This window comes from Falco rusticolus, chromosome 5 (assembly GCF_015220075.1).
Source record: "Falco rusticolus isolate bFalRus1 chromosome 5, bFalRus1.pri, whole genome shotgun sequence".
Lineage (NCBI taxonomy): Eukaryota > Metazoa > Chordata > Aves > Falconiformes > Falconidae > Falco > Falco rusticolus.
The window spans coordinates 61,861,190-61,883,237 of NC_051191.1; the positions used below are offsets into that span (position 1 = coordinate 61,861,190).

General features: G+C 43.8%; 1 protein-coding gene across 3 annotated transcripts in view; it reads left to right on the plus strand.

The window, feature by feature from the left end:
* The window catches only part of PAH (phenylalanine hydroxylase), a 42,835-nt gene that overhangs the window by 14,695 nt on the left and 6,092 nt on the right, over positions 1-22,048 (plus strand). For all 3 annotated transcript variants that reach the window (XM_037389032.1, XM_037389031.1, XM_037389033.1), the window contains 9 exons: positions 1,822-2,005; positions 10,571-10,659; positions 12,826-12,893; positions 15,659-15,855; positions 16,186-16,321; positions 17,778-17,847; positions 19,392-19,448; positions 20,471-20,566; positions 20,897-21,030. In XM_037389032.1, the coding sequence (XP_037244929.1) occupies positions 1,822-2,005; positions 10,571-10,659; positions 12,826-12,893; positions 15,659-15,855; positions 16,186-16,321; positions 17,778-17,847; positions 19,392-19,448; positions 20,471-20,566; positions 20,897-21,030 (1,031 nt within the window). The remainder of the gene's footprint in view (positions 1-1,821; positions 2,006-10,570; positions 10,660-12,825; positions 12,894-15,658; positions 15,856-16,185; positions 16,322-17,777; positions 17,848-19,391; positions 19,449-20,470; positions 20,567-20,896; positions 21,031-22,048) is intronic.

The following is a 22,048-nucleotide window of genomic DNA, read 5'->3' on the forward strand; positions in this document are numbered from 1 at the left end:
ATGGAGGAGGAGCAGTGTGGTCTGGCCTCTGGATGAAGAAGAAACAGCATGGACAGTAGAACTTGACCCAATGGTAAAAGCCTGTTGCAGCCTACTAGTTTGACTGTTGCAACAGCCAGTATGTAGGGACAGTTAAGGAGAGGCAAGGTGGTGAGAGTAGGATTTTTTTTTGTGCTTATGTGAGGATGCTAGGAAGGCATGCAGTGGCTTTGTCCCAAAGATAACAAGAAGTTATTCCAGAGACCTGAATGCAAGTTCTTTCAGTGTGGAGGAAAGGCAAATATAGAGCCCAATTGCTCGGATATTGCACCAACGTATGTGTTTGCCCTAAAGACAGGGTAGTCTCAGATGGTAAAAAGACTGGAGGAAGTGGCATGCTGGCAATACCTGCCAATGCAACCACTCTAATTGGCATGTTCCTTTGGTCTGGGACTTCTCTAAGCTCTGAGGGCCCAACAATGCTCTTTGTGTGTCAGATGAAAAGAGCTGGTGAAAGTTTCACATGAATTCTGTGATGGTTGGACATGGAGCCCAAATCTTAGTTTTGCCAGATTAGTGCCTGATCTTTCTTTCCTTTATAGCAGCCATAAGGAACAGACGGTGGAAGTGTTGGCTATTTCAAGCCAACCCTGGCTGTCTTTTGTATGGCCTCAAAAGCTGGAATCACTAAAAGAAGGTATTAAGAAGGCCACAGCTGCATATTATCAATGCTAGTCAACCCACTGCCTTCGTTCCTCTATGTTACAATGCTCAAGAAAATATTTGAGTTCAGCTAAACTGAGGTAGATTTTCATGGACTTGTGTTTAAGTAACTGGAAAAATAGCATTTTTAGCTACTTGTGGCTTTACACATTGGCATGGTGGCATGTCTGAGTTCAGGTACCCACTGGCCATAGTCATCACGACCATAGTTGCCAATGATCCCTTCCTTCAGACCTAGGAGGCACTGCTGCTACTGAGTGAAGATCCTTGGTGAGACGGAATTTAAATTTCTGTGCTAAAGAAAAAACTCCTTTGCTGTGAGAGTGACCAGACTCTGCAGCAGTTGCCCAGAGAGGTTGTGGAGTCTCCATCTGTGGGGATACTCAAAACTTGACTAGACACTGTCCTGAGCAATCTGCTCCAGCAGACCCTGCTTGAGCAGGCTGTTGGGCTAGGTGATCTCCGGAGGCCCCATTCAACCTCAGCAGCTCTGTGATCCTGTGATTTAAAATACCCATGTTTTTATTTTCACAAACCTGAGCTGCCCTTTTGGTGTAGATTCACGTTTCCCATTGGATCTCTGCCCAATACCTGCTTACAGCCCTGGAGACTGTGCAGTAGCTTGGCAGAATCTTATCTCACAGGGTGGCCAGCTGCTTGCTTTTCCAACCTCCTTTCAAGATGTTCATAAATACAGCATTCACTTTCTCCTGAGAGGGTTCTCTGCAGGTGGAACACCTACTTCCCATGTAGATCCTGGGGAAATGTTCTTGTCCACACAGAGAAGCTCCCGTTATGTACTTGTGGTACTGGAGTCACGATTTACAATACAAAGCCTGTTTACAACTTGTATTCTGCTGTCCACCTTTTTCAAAGGCTTGTGTGGTGCATAGTCTTTACGCTGGTGTTCTGTACGAGGATGAATGTCGCATCCTTTCTTCCTTTTTGTCTCTCTCCCTGCTATCAAAGTCCTCAGTCCAGTGGCCACCATAGGCAATTCTCTACTTTTGAGTTATTTGGATTGCATAGTATGGGTAAATGAACGACACATGAATTTAAGCTAGTCTTTATGTCATATTTCTTCCTCTAAACCCTGTGGGACCAAAATCTCTCTCATAGGAAAAAGATATAAACCTGACCCACATTGAATCCCGACCTTCCCGTCTCAACAAAGATGAGTATGAATTCTTCATTAACTTGGAAGGCAAGAATGTCCCAGCGCTGGACAAGATCATCAAGTCCTTGAGAAATGATATTGGGGCAACAGTCCACGAGCTTTCACGAACAAAGAAGAAGGACACTGGTAAGGATACGTTGACAAGGATAACGTTGATAAGGAATATTTACATCACATACTTAAGTTACTTCTTTCTCCTGCAGCAAAGGAGTTCCTCTTGGATCTGTATGGCTGCATTTTCCTCCCTCTGCCTATTCTGCCTATGTTGTAAGCTTTTGCATTTGGAGACTTTCTCTCAGTGTAAACTGCCATGCTCTGTCTTTTGCCATGCTTCTGACTAGGTCTTCTGGGAACTGGTGTTACGGTGTTACGTTGTCACCTGCCTGGTTAGCTGGCAGCACTCGCAGTCTCCTAAAGACAGCCTTGTTGCAGTAGCTTGTTACACTATCTGCAGAAGTTAACAGGGATCAAAAGATGATTAGAGTTACAGGCTAAGGGCTCAACTTGTAAATCCCTAAGCAATGGTGCAGAAAATTGTAGGTACATTTATTTTCTGCTCCCAGTCTCTGCTCTGTTTTAAAATAATAGGCAGCATTTATATATACAGCTTTTGGAAAGTCATGCAGGGTGGCACACGTGTAACGTGAAGGAATAATAGGGGTGCAAGTGGGACACATATCACCATGTTTAATGCAGATAGGTAAGTTTATCAAACCCAATGACATGTTCCCTAAATCCCTGACTACCCTCCCAAAGCTGCTGGACCAGTAAGCACTGAAAGCTGCTGCAGAGCTTGTACACTTTTACCCTTTTTTTATGTTCTCTGCCCACATAGGAACTTGGAAGAAGAGAGACAGTATCTCCATGTGGGATGCACTGCATCTGTCTAGTTACTGTCTGCCCTGATTAAAAACCCCCACATAAATTGGATAACAATTTAAAAGGGCAAGCAGTTTCAGAAGAATCTTCAGCTGCATGCATGTACTTGGCTTGTAGATCAATTCCCCCGAGAAATCCAGGCCTTGATCTGTCTCCTTTTCCCTCCCACCCTGTCCCCACAATAAATCTGTGTCTGTTCAGTACCCAGTATAGTCAGGCCTCTACAATACCATTTTGTGGAAAAATGTCATCTATTGAAGACTTGCCTTTCACCTTCCTAAGGAGGGATGGCTCCCTGGAGTCCCTAGGGAGGTCACCAAGAGGGTGTCCTGGGAACAATTACAATGCCTGTGCACCGTTTGTCCCAGCTAGGGGACTGCCCTATCTTGAGCACTTCTCCCAGAGAACTCTCAGGTGAAAAGAAGCTCTATTTTAACTTTTAAGTGATACACAGACCCTGTGGACCCATCCAGACTTGCATAGTGAGTCCGTTCAGAGTCAGTCCACGTAAAGCCCGCACTGGCAGGTGAGTATATCACGATCGTGACAAGGCATCTTAGAAACAGATGTAAAATACTAAATCAGGAGATGGAGAGGAAAGTCCTGCAAGGGGTTATGTGGTCTTGTCCCCTGGCAAAAGGCAGGACCAGCTAAATTACCATCTGCCCTGAGCAGTGGAGATATCCCAGGCTCCATGGCTCTGCACTGAGGGGCTGCCCTGTTCTGACCAGCCTCACTGAGAGCTGATGAATTCTCCCCCTGCCTGCCTTGGACACTGGGAACAGAAGATACTCTTCCTCTTTAGATCAGCCTTTTCAGTCTGTGGTGACAGTATGGTGCCCAGCCTCAGACTTCCCTTCTTAGGATGCCTGGTTTCTGGGCTTGTGGCTGTCTTGTTGCTTTTCTCTGGAGCGTCTCCAGTAAATTAGATAAAACTTAAATGTAGCGATGAGCTATAAGGAGTCTACTGCTCTGGTGAGAAATTAATTAACGACTTATTAAACCAGTTGCTGTTCCCTTGCTGTTTATTTGATGGATCCTTCACACAAAGTCCAACTGCTTTCCAGGTTCTCCTTACTTAGGTAGGAACTGATGGTAAAGGATAGCGTAACAAAACAAAAAGTGATGGTGAAGTGCTCTCACAGTGCCTTCCCCCTTGTCATATGTCTCTGGGACCTCATAAATCACTCTGGCACAAAACTTGTGGCATAGCAGAGGTGACAAGAGCCCAGTCCTGTGCAAGGCCTGGTATGGAGTGATGGCATCCTAGTGGGGCAGAGGGATGGATTGCCCTCCTGCATTCCCCAGGGCTGGCATGCTCCTGGATTTGCTTCCTGACTTTGCTGTTGTGGGCCCTGCCTGCTGCAGCCCTGTCCTTAAGGCACCCTTGCACATCTGGGCTGAAAGGAGGAAAAATCTCATGGGGTGACTGTCCCCGCTGGTCTTCACTCTCCGTCACACAAGTACATGTAAGCACAATACCATCCATCTGTTTCTTTGCTTTTTGGGATTGCTGGTGCCTCTCACTCCTGTTATTGAAGCTAGAAAGACTCTGCCACCCACTTTGGTGGGAGCAGGAATAACTCTTCATTTCTGTAAGAATGTAATTCTGCCTTTGGAGGGAAATAAGGCAAGATTTTTTTGAGTTGTCCATGCTCCTAATTCTCAGAGATTTGCTGGAATTGAGGCTGCTCAGTACAGTGGTGGCTGCCTAGCATCCAGTCTGAGACAAACTTAAATGCCTCTTCAGATAACAGATGTGATTTTAATAGGATTTCAGACTTTAAATACTTTAGGTCTGGATCTTCCTCTTCCTCCCTAGGAACAACATAAAAGGACATGAATACCTTCCTGAGATCAGTGCTGGTAATCCTTTTACCATTTCCTTTGTGTCCTACCCATGACATTACATTTGAAAATGAAAAAGAAGAAGGCAGATACTCTTTGGAGTCAGTTCTCTCCATTCATGAGATGAAGGGACAAAAGGTTGATTAGGTGATTTATGATCACGTCAAATCAAAGAGCTTCTCTTTTGGGGGCTTTTTATTTCCAGGAGAAAGCTAGCAAGGCTTGCTGTTACCTTTGCTTTTCTAATCATTACTAAGGAGTTATTAATAAACTTTATTATAAAGTTGTGTATAAGCATAGGCTGGAGTTGGATAGAGATACAGCTCTCAGTATCATCCAAGAAGGGCTCATGAATGAAATTCTGACCTCACAGAAGTCAAAACCCCCATGGTCAGCTGCAGGATTAGGATTTCATTGAATGTTACTGTGTTGATCAAAGGGTTTTTGAGCTAGATTATCCTGTCAGTGCTGCAGAAAGAGGTTTGATCCCCTTCTGTCCGAGAGGATAACTTTTGTGTGTTTGTTAGTTTCAGTAATTCAGAAATAGTATAAAGTGGGAGCAACTTATTGCCAAGAAAAGAGAGGAAGATTTATTTTTCTTTTTGCCCTTTCCTTTTTTTCTTTTCTTTTTTAATTTCAGCTTCTCTCATGAGTAGTAAGCGTTCAGTCAAAATGAAATCCCAAAGGAGCCATATTTTGAAAGGTCAAACAAGCCCTACTTAGGGGATGAACTGCGGGTGGAAAATTCTGGGCTGAGGCAGCTACAAGGGCAGAGTGAAATGGGAGCAGCCCGAGTAAGATTCTGTCCTTTATCAGTGATGGCACTAACAAATAACAGGCCTTGCAGTGCCTTTTAGGTCAGTTTGCCTTTCTAAATGTATCCTCCAGGCAAGTCTGGTCATAATCTTCAGAAGCAGTTCTGTGAAATTTTATTCCTAGAACACAGAACTAGAGCAATATGCCCTCAGGGAGCAAAAATTCTCAGATATATGGTTTATAAGGACATTGTCACACTCTTCTCAGTGTGCAGGTAAAAGCTGGGAAGGTTTTCTCCTGGAGGTAGTCTGGGCTGCCATGGGAACAATAACTTTCATTGCTGCCTAAAGATGCTCTCAGCCCTTCCTTGCTAAGGGTTCACTTTGCTCATGTTCATGCTTTGAGAAAAAAACCTCTATTTTGCTCAGTTTCCTGTAGGATGCATCAGTGCTATTCTTGGGGCACTGCTTTGTGGACAGTCAGAGGAAATTTCTGTATTCTGCCCTTCTGTACCATTCAGTGTTAAACATGTGTGTATGTGCTTTATTGGTGAGGGATAAATGAATGGCTTCTTTTTCTTCTTCTTTTTTTTGTTCTTTTTTGTTTTGTTTGTTTGTTTTGTCTGGTCACTACCTGCTTTTAGAGTCTTTCCTCAGTTAAATGCAAAATGTAATTTTGGTTTCCCTTTGACACACCCAAATAGTTACGAACACCAGATTTGGATCAGCAGTGTAATTTTAGCTGACAGCAGGTCAGCAAAATGCTTTAAATCCAAAGGCAGTTTTAGAGCTTCAGATGAGATGGGCTAGCAATCACTGGGCTGAAAGCCCTTTGTAGAGATGGGAAAATTTGTTGTGAAACCACAGTGCATCTCTTCATGGTTCTTTTTGGAAACAAGCTGGGTATCTGCAGTCCACTTGGAGCCCATGAATAAAAAGAATCAAATATTATTTTGTTGCAGCATTAGGGAAATGCAGACAATTTATTGCATTTCTGAGACAGGCTGGGAGCTGAGGTTCTGTAGGGGCCTTGTTTGCTAAACCCTGAGGCTGGCCAAAGCATTTGGGACTGTTTAAAAAAGGACTAAACCTGGGCCTTGAACTGCTATAAATTGCATAGACCTGTCTTTGACCCTCCTCACAATGGTCCGAATGGAGGAGGTCTGCAGAAGTCCTCACTGCCCCTGCTTTGCTGCTTCTCATATAAATGGCTTATTAGCATTCTGCTAAGCGTTTGACCCCACGGTAATTTGGTCACCACTTGGGTGTCCAGCATGATCCCATAAATGCTGCTGTTTCACTTACAGACAAATCAATATTTATTACTAATCAGCCCACGTTTGCTCCTCAGACCTTCACAGAGGCCCAGTGTTGCAGCAGCTTGCCCTGGCGATTCATTAATGGCCGTGCAGGCAGACAGCGAGTCTGGCGAACAAGCTGGAGGAGGATGTTGCAAACAAAATATGGGATAGATTCAGCCAGGGGGTAATTTGATTTTATCTTTTAAATAGTTGCTAGGAGGGCTGGGGACAGCCTTCTGACACACCACAGCTAGGCAGAAGACCCAGTAGCCCTTTTGCACCCTGATCCTTGGTGCGAGGGCTGTATGGACCTGGTGCAGTGCCTGCCCTGGGGCTGTGCTCAGGACCTTTGAGTCTTGTTTCCATGAGAGCTGAGAAGGCTCAGGACTTTCCAGGACCTGACTTAACGTCAGCTGTGCTGGTGCAAACGGCACTAAGCATCCTTATGATTTTCCTTTCACAGTCTGCTCCTTTCATCCACATCTGCGAGCTCAGAGCTTCCCTCTCAGCCACTATTGGTGTCTGGGGGGACCTGGGAGGAGGGCACAGATCTGCTGAAAATGGGTCAGGTACCCATAGGGGCTGCATGCCTAGAAGATACGGAGCTGCTCCTGTGCAGGGGAAAAGCAAGCCACCCATCTCCATGCCCGGGACTGATACTGCATCAGCCCTGGTCTGTCCCAGAGCTTATCATGAGCTCTGCACTAAATGCTTTGGGGATCTTGACAATAACATGTATTTAATGAAAGTAAGTCCCTATTATATATCTGATTTAGCTCCTCCTGAAGTTGTGATGATTGAAATCCTGCCCGCCTAGACTTTTCTGATTCAGGACAGCAAAGCCCTACAAATATCACTGCTGAAATCCACTGTGGACTTCAGCCCTTGCCAATCTGTCTGCACAGTCTGGACCCTTCAGGTCACGGTGCGTCCCTGAGAATAGCTGTTATTCATTCTAACACTGACAAATCCTTTGCTGTGGGGCTGCCAAGACACCTTTTTTTCCGGTGCCTAATCAAAAAACCATTTTTATCAGTGTGCCTCACCGCAAGCTGATACTGGGGAGTTTGAGGCACAAAACTGTGAAGCAATTCCCCCACCATCACACAAAGCTCAGTGGCAGAGCTGGAAGATAAACCCGGTGCCCAGCTGCCCATCTGGAAAATAGGGGCAAGATGGCTGGGTGTGCTCAGCCTCCACGTGGGGCAAGTGAGCAGCGGCTCCTCTCCAAGACTCACACACACCTTTTCCTACACCCTCTCTGACTAGTTGAACTCAAGGGGTTGGAGGTGCAGCAAGGTTGCAAACAGCGAGGGGAGAGTATCTCTAGAGAAAACAGGGAGCTAGCAGCACGCCCAGCAAAAAAAGTCATTCCGGGAAGGTCTTCCTGGGACTGCTGCTGCCACCTAGTGACTTGTTCAGGTCAGTGTTTTAGGGCAGAGCAGGAGGGTGCGCAGCTGGGAAAGCCGGGCGACCAGGGCCCCCTCCTGCCAGGCGGGAGGAGGGGGAGGCAGAGCCGCCGGGCCGGGGCTCTGCAGCCCGGGACCTGTCCCGGCCGGCAGCCACCAGCTGCCTGCTCCCCCTGGCCTGCCCGAAAAAAATCTGAGGGCTTCCAGCGGGAGCGTTGGGTGGAGCCAGTCTGCTGGAACTGGGGGGCTGAGCCGCGGCCACCCAAAGTGCGCCTGTAAAGCTGCTGGTTTTGCTCTGGCCCCTCTGTGCAGGTGCCTCGCAGGCGCCCAGCACCACAAGTGCCCTTCATGGTGTTAGGCTCAGCAGAAAGCCAGGCTGAATAGTCCTGGAGACAGAGTGATCCTCTTATCCTGTAGGTGGTCCATCAGTCTGGGGATGAACTCCATCAGCAAGGCACTGCAGGGAGCTCATGCAGCAGCTGCCGGCTGGGGATCAGGTTCACTTGGCACAAAACCCAAAATCAAATGGGGAGGTATGGCTGAGTGGCAGTGCTCCCAGCTGAGCAGAGCCATGCAGGGGAATGAGCCATTTTCCAAGCACTGACTGAGCAAGCGACTGCCATTTCTGCAAGAAAATCACTAAATGAACTGCAAACATTTTATTCATAGAGACTGCTGAGAGGCCCTGGCCTTGGACCAGCAGACCTTTGGGTAGTATTAGCCTTGAAGTCCACGTTGCTGACTTGTGCTTAGTGTGGGGACCATGTGGGTTATAATTGCATGGCCTAGGCATGGGATAAAACCTTAGGTGGAGGTCTTGTGACCTTTCCTTACAAAAAGTATGGCAGAACTGGAAGGGGTGCAGACAAGTTGATGAGAGTGCTCAAAGATAGCCCACGGTTTCTGTGTCTGAAATGCACAGGCAAAGCCTCAGCCAGGAAGATGGACAATAGATGGAGGCTCTGACACGGAGCTATAAAATCCTAGGTGGCCTGGAGAAGGGGAGTAACAGCAAAGGATCTTTGTATGCAGGAACTAATTAACATGAAATGAAATAATCAAGCTTAAAACACAAGGGAGTAATTTTCCATATCAGATGTAAAGAAATGATGGAGCTCAGTGCTGCGGAGTTTCCTGGAGGCAGATGTGTGCACGGGCTCAAAGAGCACTTGTATTTGTGAGAAGTTCATCACAGGCTACTAAATTCATGTCTGTAGCCTCTGACTCAGGCAGAAGGGAAGGGAAAAAGAAAAAGGTCAGGCAGCTAGGGTCAAAGGGCCGAAAATGTAAGAATGGGGCAACAGAAAGGAAACCCAAGCAAGCTGAACCTAGTAGCACTGGCAGCTTCCAAGATGTGCCCAGCTGCCAGTGGTACCTAGGCAAGAGACTGGAAAGGCTCCACGTTCCCTGTGCTCCCTCCACTGAGCTTCCCTCTCTCAGTGTTGCAGAGACCTGGGGTGGCCAGGCCCAGTTGTGCCTGCCAAGAGGGTCTCTGGCTTGGTATCCAACTGGATCCTCCTGGAGGAGATGGAAGAGGGGGCTGCAGCCTAGGACAGCCATTGCATGTGTGTGCCAGGTCTCGTGCTGTTGAGGGGACACGTGGCAGGGACTGCCTGGACCACTGGGTGAGTACACTTGTGGCTCCAGGAAGGAGGTCTGCCCTGGGATGACTGTTCCATGTACCTCATGAGCTGCAAAGAGCCTCTCCTCGTTGTGCAGTTGGCATGAAGACACTTGCCTTCTGCTTTCCCCTCCCTGAACACACTGAATTGGGAAAGACCTGTTATTCTTCCTTGCCCTCCAACTTATATCCTTCTATAAAGGGAGGGCCACACAGGCATTATATGCTTTGTAGTCAGTGTGGCCCCATTTCATATTCTGACTGCACTGTAGGCAGTGTGTACAGTATGTGAGTCACAAGGCAATAGAGAACCAGAACCAGAATATTAATTAAATGAATGCATTATTGTGTAAAGACTGCAGTAAACAATGCTAGCCTGAGGTATTAGGTGCCGTTTATAATTTTATTTCAGCATCCTAGCTTAAGTGAGGCCATCAAGGAGGTCTTAGAAAGAGATTTCCAGAGGGTCAAATAATCCTGTATCATTCTTGTGGGGTTTCTTGGTGTTCCTTTGAAATGGCTGATTCCACCTACCGTAAAAGGAAAGATACTCTAGAAAAATCCCTGCATTTTGGTAAGCCAAGAGACCAGAATAACAAACAGAAAATCATAAACATTACAAGCCAGGTCTGCGCTAAGGGCTAGACAGTTCTGATGCTCTGTATTCTTCCAACAGTGCAAAACAGCCACAAATTCAAGATATCTTGCAGGGTTTGCTCTTGCCTCCTACTACAGGGAAAGGCCATTGCTGCCCGAAGAACTTAGTCCGTTGCGTATGTTTATTTATATTTATGATGAAAAGATGGAAAGATCAGAAGGCAGCCCCAAACCAAATAACGAAGCAGCATACCAGTCTCTGTTTCTCTTCTGTTTTGCAGTGCCATGGTTCCCAAGAAGTATCCAGGAGCTGGACAGGTTTGCCAATCAGATCCTAAGCTATGGAGCAGAATTGGATGCTGATCATCCTGTAAGAAACAGATCTTTATTTTTTTCAACATGTTTCCAGTTATTGGGACAGGTGTTTCTTTCATTTACATTTGAACTGCTTTAAGACAGATCTAGTAGACTGTCTCAGATGGTATAGGACAGGAAGAGTACCACATTTCTAGGGTTAGAATCAGCCCTATCTCAGGTTATGAAGTAAATCGGACCAAAGGTTGCTTTGATTTGAGCAAATATTAGGAGACCTTAGAAGTCATAGCAGTCATCAAAGCACAGTGCCACCACAAAGACACCTCTAGTTTTCCCAGGTGGCTCTGATGTGGTGACTTCAGACTTGTTTTGTGAATTACAAATTACAAAAATTACAGAAGGAACATATCATAGCCTGGAGACAGGAAGACTGTTTTTTTGATCCTTGATTACATACACACTACTGAGCTTAGTGTCTTGTTATGCGGTTGCTAAATCTGACATGATTCTTGTATGGTGAAACATAACAAAAGAAAAGGTCCTTGTTTCAAAAAGTTTGTGGTTTAAATGGTAGGGTCAGAAAGCTTCATTGGCTTAGCTGATAAAAAAAAAATTATTCAGTGTTTTTTCAGCTCTTCCAGATACAAGAATACTTTCTGCCTCTATTCCCTCTCCAAGCAAACAACAACTTATTTTCATTTGTCAAAACACAGTGAGCTCCATGCAGTGCAACAGAAATTGCTGCTATTAGTTTAATTGAGATAGGGTGATTATAAATAAATTACATGCAGCACAACAAAAATTGCTGCTATTAGTTTAATTGAAATGGGGTGATTAGTCATTCACTACCTATTGCTTAATTCAAGATGTGTTATGTATCATGTACAATGATTCATGATGTTCAGTGTGGTCATTTGAAAGGCAGAATGAAAGGAGATACACTGAGTCAACGGCCCCCTTGTGTGTCATGTGGGAATAGACCAAGATTGTATTTGAAACAAGAAACAAACAAACAAAAAAAGGTATTAAAAGGAATGAAGCATCTCTGCTCCAGTTCCTAGAATTAGTTAGTGAGCAGTTTATGCCTTGAAAAGGAAACCCAGCTGCTAGGGTAAATAGGTGTGACAGTACACAGAGCGCAGAAAAAGAGAAATTAAAGGAGCCCATGTTTTTAGCAGTTAAGTGATATAGGATTTTATCACAAATACCTGTATGCCAGGTTAACCTTGGACAGTGCTTCTGGCCAAAAGAGGCCACTGGCTGCCTTTTTTTGACTTACACTCTTAGATCTCCATCTCACTTCAGCTGCCTCCTCTGCTTGGTTGTGTTTCATGGCCCCAGTCCAGTTGTGCTGTGTACCCCTAAGAGATGCATTCATGAACTGCTGCAGTGCTCAGTGCGTTGTTGCTATTTGCCCTGCAGAAGTGTGTCCTAGCTTGGAAGGACACTTCTCTACTGCAGGTGGTGAAGGCACTCCTAGCCCTGAGGAACGTTTAGTCTAAATAGCAGGCACACTGGGATAGGAGAATAGTTATACGAGATGAAGATTTAGAGATTATATTTCTTATCCCTGGTTTTATTAGTAATTAGCTGCAAAGGTCAAGCTCCCAACTAAAAGGTCTATTAGACATTCCCTGTAGTAATCAAATCCATTCAAATGGTTGAATTTGTAGTGCAAATGGGGCTTTTGGCCTGCTAAGTTCCTACTGTTGTAGCAGTTTGAAAATGGGCACCTTTAAGCGTAAGTTCATGCTGAAAATCCACCTAAAAAGTCTGACTGAGTCGATGAGTGTGTTTTGAACATGTTTTAACTCTGCTCCTCTAAATCAGCCCAGCTGTACCATGAACTGCAACAAGCTTCATGAGAAACCAGGACACAGTTATCTGAGTGCTGTTAATTTAGTGTATTGCTCTTGCAGAAGCACCTTGTTGGTGCTGCAAATAAGAATGTTTCCCTTTATTGTGGCAAGCAGAAATGAGAAAATGAAAGGACTTGGCGGACACGAGGTGCTGGGAGGCTGTGGCTGAATGGCTGCTCTGGTGGCCCTGCAGACTGGGAAGGAGCGGTGCCCTGTTAGAATGGAGCCGGGCAGGATGGAGACAGCTTCCCCATTCACCCTCTTGCACTTCTTAGACTGCACCACCCGTGCCTGAGGGTGTTCAGTGAGAGGAAGCCTGTTCACCACCTGTGCACGGACTGACTATTGCTGTTTCTCTCCAGGGGTTCAAAGACCCTGTGTACCGGGCCCGGAGGAAGGAGTTTGCAGATATCGCCTACAACTACAGACAGTGAGTGCTCAGTGTGTGGGCAGAAAGCAAGCCCACATCTTCTGCCCTCTTCCTAGGGCTCTCACCCTGCTGGCAATCTTTGTTTTTCCACAAGCATCCTCTTGCTGTTGGCTTTTCTCTGCCATGTGATTAAATCTTCCTGTTCATGCATTTATCCCCAAATCACAGTAAAACAAAAGTAAATTGTTCCAGGCACACGTTCAGAAGAGAACATCGCCTCCCTCCTTTCTGCACAACACCCCTCTTCCGTGGCTTTGTTGTCTAATTGAGCAGCAGACTCTGTTGTTACTACAAAGACCTGAGCATTGAATAAAGCCTCTTCTGGCATTCTCCCCATTAAATCAGAGCTAGGGGATTAGTGCCTATCATTTACATTAAAGCAGGAGCTGCATACACTATTAAAATAATGAATAACTTATGGTTCTGATGCTAATCCAGAGCCTGATACTCTACTTTTATCATGTCTGACCCAGCTGCAATCAGCAATTTGGGCTCTCATTTCCCAAGAAAAATAAATTCAGTTAGAATAGGCTTGCTTGATTGCTTTCAATGATCAGATCTGGAGTAGATAAAATTCTGTTCCCAGAGCCACTCACACATTTATATCAGTTCTACTGGGCCTGATTCTTGCTGAGACTGGTAAAAATTGTGATTGCAAAGGATAAAGTAACATATGTTGTACATTTAGGGCTTCACTTTGCAAAGGATTGTGATGAAAAGAGAGTCCCTGAGCCAAAGAGCTAATAGTCTAATCACAAAATGAGAGACAAAATTGAACGGATGGGAAGTGAAAAAATTCAGGTGAAAAATGTTAGGAGTCCAGTTTATAGCTAGAAAATTTGGTTAAAACTTTGTGGCCAGATGTGGATGGATCTAATGTCCATTTTTAGGTATCCCACAGAAGATTTTCTTTCCTGCATAATGGATAGCAAATTCTGGTCTCTAGTTTGCAGGCTTTCACCAAATCCTACATAGAAATAAAACAAAAACCATGTTAACCACTCACTCTCCCCAACAGTCAAACTGAAACCATTATATTATGAGATGTAATTAATATTTAGCCTGCTATCCAGATCCTCAGACACATTAGAAACAGATCCTACACAGACGTGGACTTATGTCCCAAAAGCACCCTTTACGCAAAATTCTTGGACTTTCTGATTAGGTCTTTCAGTAACAGAGACATAAGTAGGCTGTGAAAGCCCATGTTTGGTCTTCTGGGGCTTCTGGCGAGAAGGCATGTGGTTTTTGTGACTTTGGGTGTTGATTCAGGAAGGCCCAGATGGACCTGTGGTGTCTTCGCCCTGGGTGCTACACCTGGTGGACATGCCTTTCAGAGTCTACAGTTTGGAGGAGAGGTCAAGGGGGTGTCTCCAGCACGGGGGGGCAGAAAGGCAGAGAACTGGGCAGCAGAACAACCAAAGTTATCAGGCTTCATGGGAATATCTGAAAAGGCAAAGGTGCTTAGCTTATGAATGTGCTACCCAGCTACAAAGGTGAGATGGTCCTGTCGTTGCTTGTCTTACATTCTTCCTGTAATCAATTTCATCCACTACTGTGTCCCTCCTTTTGCACCTATTTTGTTCTCTTTCCTCCTGCTGTTTGCTTCTCTGCTTTGCCTTTGCTCTTTTGCTTTCTCTCCCAATACATTTACCCATTGTTTTTGTTGGATTTTTAATTTTGTTGACTTCTCTTTGCTTTTAGCTTGCCTTTTCCCTTTGCCTTCCTTTGCTTCTGGCCCTGTTGATCATTGGAATTTTTTAATTGAAACTTGAAAGGTTTTTAAGTCATAGCTTCCCCCTGTAGCCCTGGAAGGTGGTTCAGGATTACTTAGGAGTGCTATAGGACCTATTCCCCAGCAATCCTAATAATTCAACGTGATGTTTAAAGCTCCACAGATCAAGGAGGGCTGATACAGAGAGACAGAAAAAGATAGTGCTCCGGAGGAGCTGCCCTGAGGCTCAAGGGAAAAACAAGGGAGTGGGAGATGGTGAGGTGTCATCAAGAGTTTGACAATGGATCTCTGGGGCTTGGAAAGCTCCAGCATTATTCCAGCAGTGATGTTAACCCTATTAAGTTACTTACAACCCTTTGATTTTTCAAAGCTGCTGGATTCACCTATGGCCCTATCATTATTGCTAAGGAATTGACTATTCATGGGAGGCCAAACTACATTGCTTGTGGTTGTCTAATTCCTGCTAGCTTCAACATGATATAAGCACATGGAGGCCTGAGGGTGGGATTTGACTCAAAATTATTCGTGGCATTATAAAAAGTCAAAGTGGCTGGAATCTGCATCTGTTACAGTATAAAGCACAGATAAGAATTTCTCTGCTCTTCCAAGAAACAATTTTCTGGAGCTGATGGTTTCCCTGTTGTAACAAAAACAATTAATGTAAAGTGTATTAGAGCAAGAAATACAACAGCTGCTCCATATCTAGAAATACAAACAAATTGAAACCAACAGCCAGCAAATATTTTTAGAAGAACATCTTGATAAGGCAAATATTCATTAATTTATTTTTACCACAATGATGCAAAGAGTTGTCTAAAGTCGAGTATCTCAGTTGAGGTCAGTAAAGTCCTTCCCAGCCTATGCTTAGGAGCAAGTGATGCTCCTTTTGCACCTGCATATCAGACCAAAGGCATCTCCCCACCTGCACCAGTAGCTCCTAGCCAGCCCATGTGAAGTTCCGAAATGTGACGATGGTGGCATAGGACATTTCCTCTGTTGCTCCTATGGAGGGTATCCATTTTCTTCCCAGTGGCCAACCTATTCCTCGAGTCACCTACACAGAAGAAGAAAAGAAAACATGGGGCACTGTCTTCAGGGAGCTGAAGAGTCTTTATCCAACTCATGCTTGTTATGAGCACAACCACGTATTCCCACTGCTGGAGAAGTACTGTGGCTACCGGGAGGACAACATTCCCCAGCTTGAAGATATTTCAAAATTTTTGCAGAGTAAGTTTGAAGCATATAAAAGAACCAGACCAAAGGAAAGGCCTCAGCTGTCAGTGGGGGTGGTGCTTCCAGAAATGGAAAAGCAGTCCCTGCTTTATCACAGACTCCCTATAGTACCCCTTCTAAAACTTCTGGGTGTACAATGGTACAGATGCTCAGATACTGTAATGGTATACATGGGTAGAAAATTCCCTGCTCTTTCACAATTCAATTCTGTTTAACGTGAGAGCATAGAAAATAATTAACAAATGTTTCCACTGTGAGGAGTCAGGATAAGGATAAATCAAGCACACTAGCTGTTTTTAAGATGATATTTTTTTGTCCCTTCAGCCTGCACTGGATTTCGCCTGCGTCCCGTTGCAGGCTTACTCTCCTCTCGGGATTTCTTGGCTGGGCTGGCATTCAGAGTATTCCACTCTACACAGTATATTCGCCATGCATCCAAACCCATGTACACACCAGAGCCGTAAGTACTTTGGCATAGAAAACGTGTAAAGCTGAAGCAGACTAACAGCAGGGTCAGCCCAACTGATAATAGCCATGTGGGGAGCACTCCTGGGAACAGAGCTAATGGAGAGCAGCCACACGACTGCTGTCTTCTGAAAACATTTTCGGAAGATTTCTATTCTTTTTAATGAGATACATCCTCATCTGCAAGTTCTCATGGGGCGGATGAGACAGTTCTGCTACTGAAGGCATGTTTGCATGGTGGTGGGGATGCAAGAGAGCAGTGTGCAAAGGCATTTAGCTTAGCTATTAGCACCCAAATAGTGGTGTGGAATCTAGTGCAGGAATGACTCAACATGTTGCAAGCAAGCTTCTGGCAGTAAGATAGAGGAAGCCCAGATCATTGATTCCTTCTCTTTTTCTGTTTATGCTATAATGTTTCTCTCTGTCCCTGTCCATTGTCCTTTTCCTCTTGACGTTTTCAAAACAGTTTTCTTCCTCTGCTTCATATTGTTGCAATTCTTCCTCCCCTCCCTTACCATTTCTTTTCTTCCTACCCATTCCCACAACCTCCTTTTCCCCCTTCATTTTTCTATCCCTCATTCTTCTGGTTTTCCTCCCTGCTTCTGCTTGCCCCATTCTCATTCTGCACAAAGCCAGGCTGAAATGTCTTTCACAGACCCGGCCCTCCTGGGATCATCTTGTCCCTTTTCCATCTCACCAAATCGCTTCTCTGTCTTTGAAAAATCTAGCAGTCCCTAGGTGAGTTCTTCCCCAGACATGCCTCTCCTGCCACCAACTTCAGCTTGTGATGAAAATAGTCCTACCTGATGAAAAGCAAGTTCCACCTGTCAGTGGGAGGCTCTGGGCCATAACAGGGACTGGAGTTGAGCTCTTGAGGTACATGTTGACACCATGGTGACTTGTTTGAGTAGCCTGAGCTTCATCTAAAGAGATTTCTTGTCTTTAAGATGGAAAAGTCCATGTTCTCTTCAGTGGAGTGATTTCTTTCTCGGCATTCCTGAGCTGGGCCTGCAGTTGAATGGATGGTTTTCTTCCATAAGGAAAAACAAATAATGTATCATCCTTCCTCTGAGGGATGTATGTTGATAAAAGCACTGAAAACCCTGGAGTGTGCAAGCATTTCCATTACAATAATTTTAGAGAAAAATGTTTTCCTGTGAGTCTTGAGCTTTATTTGCTGGTACAAGCAGCTGTGCTGACTCTAGGTGTTCACCCAGCATTGTATGAAAGAATGAAAGAATGAAATACTGAAATGATATAATGAAAGAATGAAAATAAAATGAAAGAATGAAAAAAAATGATGAAATGAAATGCAATGAAATCATGAAATGAAATGCAATGAAATAATGAAGTGAAATGAAATAATTAAATGAAATGAAATAGTGAAATGAAAGGATGAATTAATGAATCTCCTAAAATAAAGTTATTAAAGATGTCATGTTTTCCTGCAGTGATATTTGTCATGAGCTGCTAGGACATGTACCTCTGTTTGCCGATCCCAGTTTTGCTCAGTTTTCCCAGGTAGGTTACTCAGTGGTTATACTGTTTATATAATTGAACACACCAGAGACTAATATAGAGGATGAACCAAGGGCTATGAGGGGTGGGGTGGATTTACCTTTTAGCATACTGTTTAAGAGTGGACGAGGCTGATTTATTTATTGTTTGAAATGTTGACACAGATCACTTCAGTGAACTCATACACTCAAACTCCAAATATCTGTGTTGGTGGAGTTGTTTTTTACAGGCAAGTCCTTTGTGAAGCCATCATCTATAACACTTTTTGTAAATGTTGATCCTTCTGAGCAAAGTTAAACGGCTCATGAGTCAGATGAATTATTGTCCCACCATGCAGACCAAATGTTAGAGAAAGTGGGGATATTTTTTTGTTTTTATTGAAGCCACAGAAGAGGCTGAGTAAAGTGAGGAACTGTCCCAGCTGCAAACATGTGAGAAGGCTGGAGATGAGCTTTTGCTTTGGTAGTGCTAATGTCTCTGGAAAAGAAGCCAAACCTTAGTGAAGGAGTAAACTTCTGGCTGCATCTTACCAGAAAACATGAAAAGACACAAAGAGAAGAAGTCATAAAGAGAGAAAGACAGACTGACAAACAGACAGAAAGAAAGAAAGCAGAAAGACAAAAAGGAAAAAGGAAAGAAGGGATAATAAAGACAAGAAGAGAAAGAAAAAGAGAGACAAAGAAAGAAAGGATAGAGGACAGAAGAGTGAAAGGATGGAAGGACAGAGGAAGGAAGGGAGGGAGGAAGGAAAGAAGGAAGGGAAAATGGACTTGATGTAACATCCTGCTCAAAAGACAAAAGTTGGCTTCTCGTAGTTAGTAAGCACTCAGTATTGCCCTCTGCCCTTTCGCAGAACGGGTTTCCTTCAAGATAAGCCGTACTGCACCTTGGCTTCTTAGGATTTGACATGGTGATGGCTGCTCCCATGCTTTTGGTATGTGTGTGTGTGGCACTGATTTTTGCACTGTGCAGTCCTCACTGAAGTAAACCAAAAAAGGAACCTGCCTATATACAGTCTGTGTGGCTGTCTTCTGAATCCAGCTATTGCATGCTTCCCAGGAAAGTCTCCATTAGCTCCCAAGTTATGAATAAGCTCTTTCAAGTCATGGCCTGTCATTCAGAAAAAATAACACATTCAAGGCTCCAGGAAAACTCCTGCAATCAGTGCTCATCAAAACAAAGAGAAATATTTAAGGTGTGTGAGTGTGATTGATTTACTTCCTTTTGACCATGTCATTCTCTCAGATGTGCATTGTAGACTTGATCAAAAGCCTGTCAAAACAAGAGGAAAATTTTATTTGACCTCAGTGGCTTTGTACCAGGCACAAAGGATCATGCCTTGTAAATGACATTTGGACAAGACCCTTTGTTCATTTCTGGAGAGATTTCTGGTTTAAAATTGATGTTGCACGATAGGAACATGTCCTGTAAACATTTGTGTGTGGTAGTAAGTGATGGTAACATTTAAAATGTGAGAAATTACATAAGACGAGACACTAAGAATGTCTGCAATAAACAGCTTGAAGAATAATGGTTTATTGTTACAGGAAATTGGACTGGCATCTTTGGGAGCTCCAGATGATTTCATCGAGAAACTCGCTACGGTAATTTAATAAATGAGGGCTCAATTTTCAGAAGCACCCTGTGTTGTCTTAATTCTGCTGCCACTGAAGTCACTGATAGAACTCCCATAGAGTTGAATGGGAACATAGTGAAGTCCATGGTTGGAAAACCCCACCCTGAAACAGTTGCATTGAAGGAAAAAAGCTTTGGCACCCCTTATTCAAAGTGGCAGTTGTGATTAAACACAGAAGCCCAGACAAGATTTCCTCCAGCACAAACATATTGGGCAAGAAGAGATTACATGTGACTACATGCCTGCAGGAAATTTCAGGAGGCAGCTTCAGCAGCTGTTCTACCTGCAAGTGCCTCTTCTCTTCCATGCTGCCAGGCAGATAATGTCCTTTGCAGTCAGTGTGGCTCACCTGAATCCTACTCTGAGACTACTGAGACCCAGAGTTGTAAACTTGAAATAAAAAAAAAGGATATATGCCTATGAGATTAGTGTCCCCACTGCCAACTCACCTGGGAAAAGCATTCCGTCACCTTTGCTGCTTCTGATAGATGAGGTAGTTCTTCTGAGCCAGAGCAGGTTTCCCATCAAAATGATAGACCAAGAAGTCAAGCTGGGCCACACACCATCTTCCTTCAATATTGCACTAACCACCCATTTCCCCTTGCTACTGCAGCTAGATGCCCTCTGTGTGAAATGGGACACAAACTTCTATCAATTAAGGTTCAAACTTCAACTGGCTTGGCCACAAAAAATGAAATTTTATTGCTATAATTTTATTGTCTCTGCTCTGCTGAAAAATGTAAGCACAATAAACCACAACTGTGTTTGTCAGGGAGCTGAACTGATTTGCAGGCACCATGAGTCTAGCACTGTGCCCCTTTCAGGAGAAGAATTTCATTCTGTGGGGACATTTATTGTATTTATACAGTTGATATTTGACACATGGCAACATTTTAAGTAGAACTGGAAATGCTAAATGTATTCAAATCAATGATGTGCACCTTCTCTTTTTGATCAAGGAATCATATTTCTGTCTAACTTTCTTGCTAGGTTTATTGGTTTACAGTGGAATTTGGACTATGTAAGGAAGGTGATTCCCTCAAGGCGTATGGTGCAGGGCTGCTGTCTTCGTTTGGGGAGCTGCAGGTGTGTTCTATAAAAACATTTCAAAGATGTTTATAATCACACAATGTTTTCTTCTGAATATCTTCAGATTCTTATTTTGTTTCCTACTTCTTGCATACTAATAGCATGAAATGTGGTAATTCATTGAAGAGCTCTAATACATGTGTCAGTATATAAGTACACAGAGAACTCATACCTGCTTCTTTCCTAGTAAGTGACATTGTCAACGTATTCCACAGGAGCAACTTCTTCCGGTCTGAAACTGTGTGGGATTCAGTAGCTCTATATTTCTTTCACAGCAAATTCAAGCACTTTTAAACTGAAATAAATTTCTTACCTTTTTGCTCATAGTATAGTTTATCAAGTAAGCCTGAGATTCAGCCTCTTGTCCTGGAGAAGACTGCTGTGCAGAAGTACCCTGTTACTGAGTTCCAGCCTGTCTACTATGTTGCTGAAAGTTTTAAAGATGCAAAAGAAAAGTTAAGGTAATCCAGTCATTCCACCAAAGACCCAATTTCTTGTCCATTGCCAATACAGTGGATTTGATTGCCACAACAGATCTTGGGTTGACTGTAATAGTTTGAGAGGCATTAGAAAGAGTTGTGCAATGCTTGAAGAGACTAAGCAGCTGTTACACTCAAAATCTTGTTATGGGCATTAAGGGGAACATACTTTATGCATGAAGCCAAGAATTTGTGGTTAGTCTAATTGAGCGTTTGATCTGTATAACCAAAATGCAACAGAAAATTATTATTGGTTGAATTGCAAAGATACTAACACTAAGGGTCAAAGCTATTTAGTTAATGCAAAACAAATCTCTTCAACAATACTATAGTTAAAAGTTCTAGTACAAATACCCCTCCTGGTATCTATTTCTTTTCCTCTGAAGTTATGCTCACCCTTACACTTTCTTTTGTGTCAGTTTCAGTCTTGTGAGGGCTGGAATTGTCAAATAATCATCATCTTGAGGTCTTCAGAGCAGGACTGTGATGTTCATCTCATGAACATGAATGAGTGAAGTTCCTCCTTTTTGTGAGGAGGTGAATGGTGTTGATGCCTCCTTTTTTCTTCTTCAGCCCAAGGTTTCCTCAGGGCCATTTTAATGTTTTTTAACATGCTTTACATTTTGCTTTTTCTACATTGTCTGCAAATCTGTGTTACTTCTGACTTAATTATTTATGTTACTTTTTCTCTTTGTTTCCTCTAAACCAGTTTTTTTCTTCTCAGCTCCTAAGTTTGCTTTACTGTAAGTAACTGACCAGCGGGGAATTGTTGATAACCCAGAGACTACCAACATCATCCTATGCTCATGCCTTTAAGGCCTCTGTCGTCAGCCCATGCTGGTATTCCTTTATGCTGCATCACTACTTCAGGATCAGACTTTGCTATATATGGCACGACTGCTTGCTGTTCCTGCCTATATAAAGTTACTGATGATAGGCATTATAGCACACAATTATTCAGAATTAAGCAAAACTAAAACAAATTAGGTAATAGCTACAT